The sequence below is a fragment of the Xyrauchen texanus genome, chromosome 31 (assembly GCF_025860055.1).
Source record: "Xyrauchen texanus isolate HMW12.3.18 chromosome 31, RBS_HiC_50CHRs, whole genome shotgun sequence".
NCBI classification, from domain to species: domain Eukaryota; kingdom Metazoa; phylum Chordata; class Actinopteri; order Cypriniformes; family Catostomidae; genus Xyrauchen; species Xyrauchen texanus.
In genome coordinates this window covers 34,730,801-34,742,837 of record NC_068306.1, presented here as the reverse complement: position 1 = coordinate 34,742,837, position 12,037 = coordinate 34,730,801, and the positions used below count along the sequence as shown (strand labels likewise).

At 39.0% G+C, this 12,037-nt stretch overlaps 1 protein-coding gene across 1 annotated transcript in view; it reads right to left on the bottom strand.

The window, feature by feature from the left end:
* The window catches only part of LOC127624774 (actin-binding protein WASF3-like), a 39,206-nt gene that overhangs the window by 9,531 nt on the left and 17,638 nt on the right, over positions 1-12,037 (bottom strand). Inside the window, exons 4-7 of the mRNA XM_052099647.1 lie at positions 8,439-8,592; positions 8,208-8,325; positions 3,496-3,671; positions 3,057-3,311 (exon numbers count right to left, since the gene is read on the bottom strand). Coding sequence (XP_051955607.1) covers positions 3,057-3,311; positions 3,496-3,671; positions 8,208-8,325; positions 8,439-8,592 — 703 coding nt within the window. The remainder of the gene's footprint in view (positions 1-3,056; positions 3,312-3,495; positions 3,672-8,207; positions 8,326-8,438; positions 8,593-12,037) is intronic.

Below are 12,037 nucleotides of genomic sequence, written 5' to 3'. Positions count from 1 at the left end.
CGTGTGTGTTTATGTTGTCTTTTAAGTTTACTATTAAAATATGATTTACATCGTCAAGCCGGTTCTCGCCTCCTCCTTTCCATTGATCCCTTTACAATTACATATGGCATGAGGTCTTCTTTTTTCATAATGTCATTATAGTAAGATCTACCATGCTTTGTAAGCAGTGTTTTCACAATACCAAAATGTCAGTAGTTGGAACCAATACCAGTGAAATTTAATGATTTTCGGTACCAAAACTAATACTTACCTAACTGACTATATTAAAGTTGTTAATTAGCCACTGTTTTAAGTTCTCAAGTAATTATTCAAGACAACGAAACAGTCAGTATGTTGGAGAGAAAAAAAAACTTAAGACATGAAATTACAACATATAACCAGCAGATGGCTGCAGAGGTCAACTCATTTGCCTGATCTTATGACTAGTTATGCATTTAGATATATGTTTAGACATTATCAAAGACATAAATCATTATTTTTGTCAAAGTTTTGTATTTTGTTTGTTTGTTTGTTTTTGGTTTGAGGTGTTTTCAAGTGTCAGTTATTGCAATGATGTCACTTTATGTTACTGACTATGGTGTGACAAGATTTTAGCCCCCATCCCTAAGCATAAACTTTCTCACAGTGGAAAAGGTAAGATGAGTAATCTCAGACTTTGATCTGTGTGTGTGTGTGTGTGTGTGTGTGTGTGTGTGTGTGTGTGTGTGTGTGTGTGTGTGTGTGTGTGTGTGTGTGTGTGGTTTATGAGGACTTTTTTTAGGTTACAAACTGGCAATTACAAGGGTATTATGCTATAAATGTTGTTTATGAGGACATTTTTAGTGTCTCTATAATTCAAATCACTCAAAAACATACTAAACAACGTTTTATTGAAAATGTAAAAAATAAATTGTGAGGGTTAGATAAATAGGGGTAGGGTTAGAGGATAGAATATATAGTTTGTACAGTATAATAAAAATCATTGTGTCTATGGAGAGTCCTCACAATGATAGCTGCACCAACGTGTGTGTGTGTGTGTGTGTGTGTGTGTGTGTGTGTGTGTGTGTGTGTGTGTGTGTGTGTGTGTGTGTATGTGTGTGTGTGTGTGTGTGTGTGTGTCTCTGAACTTGAGAAAAGGGAAATTGAGAAATTGGCAGACAGAATTTGCATGTCCCTCCCCCGGACATACAGGTATAAAGGGAGGGAATCATGCGTCTGTCCATTCAGATTTTTTCTTTGGAGCCAAGCGGTTGTGTGATCAGCGAGCTGCAGTCACTTACTGTTCCACTCATCTCTATAGAGCATATGCTGTTGGATCTATGCCGCATATCAGCGGCTTTCTCCTTCTCTGCACGGCAGTGCAGCTTTGCCCCTTTGCGCTTCGACAGCGCTTCTAAAAGAGAATATTTCTTAAGAGTTTATTTTCTCTAAAAGAGCAATACACAGCGCCGTTGAACATCCTTTTCAGGACACGTCTTTATAAAATCTAGCCTTCACGGCTAGACGATTAGTTCCTTGGGTCCGGGCGCCGCTCACAGCCATGCCCCCCCACCCGGTTCCTTTCTTCCAGGAGGTGCATGATGAGCTGACGAGGTCATGGAGTGCACCTTTCACTGCCCGCAACCAACCTCCTCACTCATTCGCTCTCACTCCCCTCAACGGCGGGGCTGCCCACGGGTACTCGGCAGTCCCCCAGGTGGACAGAGCGGTTGCGATCATCCTGTGTCCCGAGAACGCCGCCACCTGGCCGAATCACTCGGTGCTCCCCTCCAAGGCCTGTAGGATGACATCATCACTGACCTCCAAAGCCTTTTTGCTCCAAAGGCAGCCCTTGCCCCACTAAGGGAAGTGGGCATCCGCATACTCAATCTGGATGACTGGCTCATCCTAGCCCACTCTTGAGTTACTGTGCACCCACAGGTTCCAGGTGCTCAAGCACCTCAGCTGTCAAGGGCTTCAGGTCAACTGGGAAAAGAGCAAGCTCATCCTGGTTACACAGGCACGTATCTGCATTAGCGTGAGTGCTCTCACACAGCATAAGCACACACACGGAAAGAAGCCACCTGGGCAGAATTCCTGAAATGTAGGATGGCAGGGGATGAGTCATACATATATTTATGAGGAAAGTGATGCCTGATTGAGCGTAGGAACTATATCCCAACACTAACCCTACACCTAACGTTATTTAATCAGGCCTAGCTTTGCTCATAAATATGAGTCTTCCCCCACAATCCTACATATGGAAATCCATGCGTGGAGGAGACAAAATGATGGAGTAAAAAGTGATCATTAAGAATCTCGTTATTTGTGATGTTTCTCTCTCTACTCCCTTTCCGTTTGGCCTGATAACGTGATCGGCCAGTTGTTGTCTAGCAATCGACTGGTCGATTGCAATCAATATAATGAGCAACCTGTATTAGGGGGTCCTTGAGTTGGCTTAGAGTCTGGGTGGGTCAGAAACTCCTGCATTAGGGGTGTAAAAATACACTGATGAATTAATCTGACAAAGAAAATTAAATGCATCAATAACAGAATTGAATACTCGAATATAGTATCACGGCCATGCTTATATTCAGACCAACAGCGTGATTGTAAGTGATGTTGCTTTAATACGACAGTTCTATAAATAAGAAGTTATTATTGTGTAACTTACATTTTAGGCACAAAAAAGCCAATTACCTTTTGTAATTACATTTTTACCTTTATCTGCTACGTTAACTATTTTAATTTCAAACGAAGCCAAAGCAGGATCAACTTTTGTATAATGTTTTTTTAAATGTCATGGGAAACAAAAATATACTAGTGGATTTTGGCATTATGCATTCAATTATTATCAATATACAATTATGGACGGATTATCAGATAAGATCTATTTTAATAATCAAATTTAATCAAACCTTCAAATTTATGATTTTGTGATTCATCAAATCATTCAGTAAATAATCGAATCAAACTGTTGTCAGAGCAAATATTTACACACATAGTATTTATTATATAATTAAAAGACTAAACTGTAATGGTTGTAAATGATTGTGTAGTATTGATGATGCATGTTGAGCTGGAAGTGAAATTCATGCCTGTGTTCTTTGGCAGCTGTTGGACGTGGTCCGTTGAGGGAGGAGTCTGCCGGCAGGGGTCCGTGGTGTGCCTGCACGCGTCCCAGAGAGTGCTGTCGGGCTGCAGCAGATGTGGCTGAGGCTGGAGGCCGGTATGCTCGGTCCAGAGACTGAGTCTGTGTGGGGCCCGAGTCTTTCCCATCAACCCCAGCACCAGCTGCCTCTTGTGGATTGTTTGGACTGGCTGGGTACGAGTGCTCATCTGACATGCCAGACCTGGATTCCATCAAACAACACAAAATATGCACATGCAAAATTTGGAGACTCTGTCTATACTGCACATAAACTTGTATATGTAAAAGAAGAGGGCAGTGCAACACTCATGATTGAGAGAAATCTTAAAGTGATAGTACACCCAAAGTGAAAATGTACCATACAGCATACAGGTCACATCACCTACCTATCAGGTGAGAGAGACCCCTCCGAGGACATGCCGTGGTAAGGAGATGGTGTTAGTCGAGTGTCCGGGCGGAACTCCTTGTCGTATGCCATCATATTCCACTCCTGGCGTCGGTTCCGAGCTTTACGGACTTTTTTGACCTCCCGAGTGGGATCCTCCACATGTTTTTGCTCTTGCTGAGGCAGAAACAAAGATGTTTCTATAAGCTGGAGTAATATATAACTTTGCTAAGGTAATAGGTTAGGTTTGTGAATGCATGAATGACCTTAATGTTAGTTCACCCAAAAATTTTAAATCTCTCATCATTTATCAACCTCATGCCATCCTGGATATGTATGACTTCTTTCTTCTGCTGAACACAAATTATGTTATTTATAAGAATAACTCAACTCTGTAGTTGAGTGAAGCCGTTACAACACGTTACATCAGCCTGGATTTCATCTGTTCGGAGCGGATCGCATTGCGGAGATAACAGGGAGAACAAAAGGCGGTGGAACATGCTTTTACATCAGTGGAAGTTGGTATACAGATGTAATAACGTTAAAGAAGATGTGCTGTCCTAATTTGGAAGTGCTCTATATCAACTGTAATCCTTTCTACTCACTGCGGGAGTTTTCCTAATTTATTCTGGTGAGCGCAGCAGTGCAACAGCTGGCTGATCAGATCACAGACACTGAACGACAATACCCGGACCCGATTATTATTATTCTTTGTGATTTTAACAGAGCCAATCTCCCCGGGAACTGCCAAAATACAGACAGCACATTACATGCCCCACAAGAGACAGAACTATACTGGATCACATCAACATTAAAGGATCCATATTGCTCTGTCCCTAGAGCAGCTTTGGGACTCTCTGATCACTGTCTGGTTCATCTTCTTCCAACCTACAGGCAGAAACTTAAATCAGCTAAACCAGTAGTAAAGACTGTACAAAGATGGACCAATGAAGAAGAGCTGGAACTATAAGCCTGCTTTGACTGCACTTATTGGAGTGTTTTTGAAGCTGCAGACACCAATCTGGACAAGCTCACAGATACTGTAACATCCTATTACAGTTTCTGTGAGGATATGTGCATTCCTTCTAGGACTTATTTAGCGTTCAACAAGGAAAAAACATGATTTACAGCAAAACTAAGGCAGCTTTGTTAGGCAAAATGGGATGCTTACAGGAGTATGGATAAAATCTTGTACAATCAGGCCAGAAACACACTGACAAATAAATGTCACTGTCTTTTAGCCACTGAGTGGCTAAAAGAAGCTACTCTGAGAAGCTGAAAAAATTGTTTTCAGCCAATGATCCTGAATCAGTGTGGAGAGGCCTGACAGACATTACTAACTACAAGACACCATCCCCCAACACTGCAGGGAATCAAGAACTGGCTGGCGACCTGAATGTGTTTTACTATAGATTTAAAACCCAGTCTATCACCCCACACCCGCTCTGGGCTTCACTTCACACAACCATCAACACCTCCTGCCACCACCCTCCTCCTGCAACTCAACCTGCACTTAAGATCAGTGAAGAGGATGTATGCTGGGTCTTCCGGAAACAAATGACAAGGAAAGCACAGGGTTCAGATGGGGTTTCACCCACTTGTCTAAAATCCTGTGCTGACCAGCTGGCCCCCATCTTCACACAGATCTTCAACAGATCACTGCAGTGTGAAGTTCCCTGATGTTTCAAACACTCCACCATCATCCCTGTCCCAAAGAAACCCAAAATCACAGGACATATTGACTACAGACCTGTCGCTCTTACATCTGTGTTCATTAAGTCATTTGAGAGAATGGTGGTGGCCCACCTGAAGGACAACACTGGACCCTTTCTGGATCCCCTTCTATTTGCTTATCAAGCAAACATGTCTGTGGATGCTGCAGTCAACATGGGATTGCATCATGTCCTACAACATCTGTACAGACCAGGGACATATGCAAGAATCATTTTGTGGACTTCAGTTTGGCTTTCAACACTATCATCCCAGCTATTCTCTGGACTAAATTAAACCAAATCTCTGTTCCCACCTCTATCTGTCAGTGGATCACCAGCTTTCTAACAGATAGGCTGCAGTTAGTGAGACTATGGAAATTCACTTCCAGCACCTGCACAATAAGCACTGGTGCCCCCAAGGGATGTGTGCTCTGCCCACTACTCTTCTCCCTGTACACAAACGTCTGCACCACCAAGGACCCCTCTGTCAAGCTCCTGAAGTTTGCAGACAACACTAATGTCATCGGCCTCGTCCAGGATGACTTCATACATAAGGGAGGTTGAACAGCTGGCTGTCTGGTGCAGTCAAAACAACCTGGAGCTGAACACGCTCAAAACACTGGAAATGATAGTGGACTTTAGGAGGAACACCCCAACTTTGACCCCGTTCACTATTCTGAACAGCATTGTGGCAACAGTGGAGTCATTCAGGTTCCTGGGCTCTACCAGCAAACAGGACCTGAAGTGGGACATACACATAAACTCCATTATGAAGAAGGCTGAGCCAGAGGTTGTACTTCCTTCGCCAGTTGAGTTAAAACGGCCACAGGTGCTGCTTATCTACTCTGCAGTCATTGAGTGTCCTCTGCACTTCAGAAAACTACAAAGGATAATTTGGACTGCTGAGCGGATTATTGGTTGCCACCTACCCTCCCTTCAAGAACTGTTCACTTCCAGAGTAAGGAAAAAGGCTGGAAAAATCACTCTGGAACCCACTCACCTTGCCCACTACCTTTTTGAACAGCTGCCTTCTGGCCGGCGCTACAGAGCACTGAACACCAGAACCGTCAGGCACAAGAACAGTTTTTTCCCTCAGGATATCCATCTCATGAACAGTTAAAACTGCCCCCATTGAGCAATAACTATGTGCAATAAACAGCGTAGTCTATTTATATTTATCCAACATATCCTACCTCTTCTGCCATTACATTCTCTTGCACTATCTGTATATAACAGATTTGTATTTGTACATACACACACACACACACACACACACACACACACACACACACACACACATACACATACATATACATATATATATATATATATATATATATATATATACAATTTTTGGACTTATTGTATATTTCTCTATATACTTATATTTTCTATTCACTTTTATAAAAAAAAAATATTATCTCTGTCTTGTTGTTGTATTGTTTGTGCACTAAAAGCTTCTGTCACCAAGACAAATTCTTGTATGTGTAAGCATACTTAGCAATAAAGCTCATTCTGATTCTAATAAAGGTAGAATAAAAGTAATCCATAGGACTCTCTTCAGAAGCTATATGATAGGTATACACGAGAAACAGATCAATATTTAAGTCTTTTTTTTACTATAAATTCTTCTCCCTGCCCAATAAATGTCAATATGCATGGAGAATGTAAATCGCCAAAAACAAAAGAAGAATGTGAAAGTGAAAGTGGAGATTTATAGTAAAAATATTATAGGTATAAGTAAATATTTATCTGTTTCTCACATATCATATATCTTCTGAAGACATGGCTTTAACGAGTCATATGGATTACTTTTATGCTGCTTTTTTGAGTTTCAAAGTTCTGGCCACCATTCAATTGCAATGAATGAACCTACAGAGCTTAAATATACATCTGGGATGGCATGAGGGTGAGTATATCATAGATAATATTAATTTTTTGGTTGAACTATTCCTTTAAGAAAGTTACATCATGTTTATTCCATGTCAAATGAACCGAATTTCAGAAACTTCCCTGGGCTAATATTTTGATTTCATACATACTTTTTCTGAAGAAAGATTTCTTTCAATATTTCTATTTCTTTATAAATGATGATGAAATCCAAAAAAATAATTTAGTGTAATCCAGTCTTTGTAGAGGAGGGTCCAAATAGCTACAGGTCAAACAAATCACCTTAGACAGGTTGCAGGCAGCATTGTTATTTGATTTTTACACAGAGAGATATGTCTGTTAATAAAATCAGTTGACTACAGCTCCCCTTGTTGGACTATATGCCCGTGGTTTAAGTCCAAAAATGGGATTTGTGTCCAATAATTTGTGTTCTTTTAGTTGGAGTACCTATGAGTATTAAATATTTATCTTTATATACTTTCAAATTCTGGTTCAAAGCAAACCTTCCTTTTTATATGTTAATGCTTTAGGGCTCTTTATGGTTAAATTCCAGAGCTCTCAATCAGCTTCATCTGAAAATTTTTCAATTTGACCCATTTTCAATGCGAAAAGCAAATGTGGACCACATAGGATGGAGCTAGTTTTTCTTGTCCAAAGTTCTGAAATACAAATAATATTGAATCTAGAAATGTACTTTTATTTATTCACTTAAAAACACTACAATGTCAAAATCTCAAATTTCAATCCATAAATCCATTCCAAAAACCAAAGCAATTTTATCCTGTATAAATAAAGTTATATAGACATTTCTTTGGGTCAACCCTTAACACTTTAGGTAACTAGGCAAATAAAAAATAAAAAATCTAGTTTTTGCAATTTAGTTTTTCTTTATTCTTTTCCTTTGTTTTACATTATTCAAAAGAGAAAGTTTGATGAATATTAAATATATGGTACGAGGCCCCGGGTCACTAAAAACCCAAGGTATGCATTAAATGCTAAATGACAATTAATCTGTTTCTATGATTCTTTTTGTTTGACTTCACTTCTCTATGACTGGCACTCTGTAACTCCACCTATGTCCACCCATACACACACACAGAAACACACAAACCTTCTGCCTTCGTTTCTCTTTCCTCTTGTTTTCTGTGGCTTGCAGCATCTTTTCCTTCCAGAGGTTGAAGAAGTAGGAGGGATCTGTGTAGAATTTGAGCCCGTCTTTTTTGTCATCCCTGTAAAACAAAAAAAAAACAGAACGCAAACTTTGAAAAGGTCTCTGATGGCTACAAGAAGTCTAACTAAGACCAAGTGAGTCTGTGAATGCAGCCAAGGCAGGTATATTCACCTGTAGGGTGTTAGGATGTTTAGAGGGGGTGGTTTGTCACAGCGATGGTACACTTCCATGACAGGGTTCGGTATGGAGTTTCTAGACACCACCTGCTGGTCCTGGATAGTGGAGCTCTTGAAAGCCTTCCGCATGTTGATGTCCTGTAGGGACACTGTAGCGCAAACACACACAATTACACTCTGTTTTTACTAGGGTTTATCATTAATTAAATATGTTTAACAGCATTATTTTTTTAGCATTCTGCTGCCATTAAGAACATGTCCTCTTTCTAAAACCCGCCCTCCAAAAACATGGTAGCAAACCCGATGTCAACAAACTCAAACAAGCAAAACGATTGACAGCCTTTCAAGGGATAGTTCACCCATAGTTCATCCATACAATGAAAATAATAATACTTGTATAAATATATATAAAAATCATTGTTTATAAATTAGTTTTTTTAACAGGATTGGGTGTAATCTGAGTACAAAAACCAATCAGGCCGAACGGTTCTGAACACTGCAAGGAACGGTTCCAGTAGCATTTCCACTTGAGCATGTTTCGGAATGGCGAATATATCATTATATTACTTGTATTTTGTCATTAATAAGTTTCACATTTCTGTGTGTACCGGTCCGGTAACATGCACAACCCCCTATGGAAGTATATTAATGACAAATGTCTTCAAGCACACTGAATTGCACTAATTAAAAATAAATACATTTCAAAATACTTCCATAAACCCCTCAGCAAATGATAGTAAACCTCTCACCTTTTGCTATTTCCTTTCCTTTTTGAGATATGGGACTAGTCTTTCCTGTGCTTTAGCAGAATAAACAGTGACAAAAGCAAAGTGGTCCTAAATACTGGAATTGTCACGTTCCTGTTTTGTCTGCCCTATGTTCTCTGTTTCACCCATCACGTTTATGTCATGTTTCCGTGTTGTCTGCTCTGTGTTTTCCGTTTCACCCGTCACCGATCCCGTTCCATGTCACGTTTTCCCTGTTGTCCGCCCTGAGTCTCACTGTCCGTGTGTAAACCTACAATTCCCACAATTCCTGGCCTCTCTCACTGCCTGCACTCTTCATTGTTCTCACCTGTGTCTCGTTTAGTCTTCATTGTGTTTGTGTATTTAATCCTGTTTGTTTCTCCTTTCCCCTGTCGGTCTTTGATGTATGTGGACGTCTGTTGTCTGTGCTCTTTGTCTTTGTTTTCTCCCGTGGAACCCTTTGTATGCCCTCCGTGTTTTGTTTTACCTTTTTCCCATCGTGGATGTTTTCTTTGTTCGTGTTTTATCTTGTTATTCAATAAAAAGCTTCCGCTGCAAATAGATCCTCGTCCCGTGCCTACCTTCACCGTCATTCGTGACAGGAATATGCTATCATCCTCTTAAAGCACACTCGCTCCAATGTTTTCCTCTTACACCATCGCCAACTGACAAATATGTTATGTACTTTTAAGCACCACAGTGAAACCGTAACCTTGCCAACTGACAGTTTTTGAAACAGTGTTTTTGAAAGTAACTTAAAAGTAAAGTAATTTGTTTTATGATTACTCTTCAAATGAAGTAATCAGTAATCTTATTTTAGAAAAGAAATACGTAATTTGTAGTGTATGAATTTCTTTAAGTAATTTACTCAGAACTGCTCACTGTTGTATTGACAAATAAGTCATTTACAAATGCCTTATAAACAGTCTTGACGGCTCCTGTTTCACTCTCTGTTCAAGCTGAAAAGCCAAAAAACCTGCCTGGACTCATGAAATTTATGTGGATATTGCTATGTTTATGCAATTCGTAATTTACGTGGTGTATTACACGTTTGGATGTATTTTGAAAGTGAAATGTCCTGCTGAGTGCGCCAAAACACAGTGAAATGAAGTTGTTTTCAGATGAGCTTTTGAAGGTGGATTTGGAGGTTTAATGAGTAAAACAATACATTCCTTAAAATAAACTTTACCCTAAACCTAACCAATAGTGTTTTAAAATATAAATGAGACAATAAAAAAGACAACCTAACTCAACCAACGGCTAAACTCTAACGATAGTGTTTTAAAATGCATAAGCGAAATCAAAAGCACATTTTTTGAAGCAAGCACATCTTTCCATGTCGCTTCCACTACACTGTGGTTTCATGTTTCAGCTTGCGTTCTTGAACCCCAGTCTACTGAGTTCAAAGTCCAGTGCCTCTCCATGTGAGCTACCATGCAAGCTAGTCACAGATGATTAAGTGCATATAAGTAGGAGGGTATATAATAAAAGCGTAAAACATTTGTAATTTTTCAAACAATGTATTAGTGTAAAAGTGTGTTGATATCATAACAGAGCAGTGTATGAGTATTAGAGAGAAAAAGAAGTGTTAATAAAATCCTAATTAGCTTTTGAAATTATGATATGTGTGAATGTGAATAAAACACAGTTGATGTAGCGGCTCTAAGTTAGTTTTGCAAAAATTTATTTAGAATTATGTTTTCACTATGACACCAGGTTGCAAAGAACTTATGGTATGTAAGTTTCACATTTTTATGGCAGCATCTAGTGGTTATTTGTGAAAAAAGTGGTTTCAATGTTTATATCGATCTATTTAAAATGGCAGCGGACTTTCGGTGTATTTTCATATATGCAGCCTGCTTAGTCATTATAAAGATCTCCTTATTTTACATTACAAGCTATGATGATATCATCTTCATGAGACCCAGCAAAAAGGATTTACAATTTCCCTTATTTAAATGTCAATATAGTGTTTGGTGCATAAAATACATATGATAAAAATTGTTTATTGAGAAAATAAATTTTATTCATATTGTATTCTATGTGCTAAATTGATAAATTTCAGTCCATATTCATATACCATGGAGAGGAAGTTGTCATGGCCAAACTCTGAAACATTTGGAACCTCTGAAAAAAGTAGACGGAATCGTTGTGCTCAAACAAGTCTTATAACTACAGGTGTGTAGAGACAAAAAAGAAAGACCCAGAATCCACAAGAGAAGTCGTCAACACACTGAATGAAAAACAGACTAAAAAAAGTCGTAATTGGACAGTGTAAGTTAAAAACAGACCAGCGAACAAACGTTTCAGTCCATAGATTTCTTCAGTGCTCACCATACAAACAACAACTCATCCCTTTTGTAGATTAGAGATTGAGACCAGCTGAGCTTAATGAGGAAACTCTTAAGGAAGCAAGACGGAATTACAGAGACTTCAACAAATTTTCAACAAAATAAAAAAAAAGAAACAAAACAAACAATTCCACAAGACATTAAACAAACATTTCCACAAGAAATTAAATCAGGGAAAAGAACCAAGGTCCATCTCCCCATTTATTAATTCTCTTGTGGATTTTGTATCTCTGAAAAGCCCAGAGAGTCCTCTGATAATACCCAAAGATTTTCCACTGTAGCATGTATGGGCCAAAACTAATTTAAGTAATAAATGTCCAACACTAAAATTAATTGCTGGACCTCAGGAGGATAATGATCTTTAAAGCCTTATGTATCAAACGTGATACAATAATAATAAAAAAAATATTAATTTTTCTTTCTTTTTTTTTTTTTTTTACGATTTCGATTTTTAGTTTACTAAAATCAGTTTTATGTCAAAAATTTTGAATTTCCTG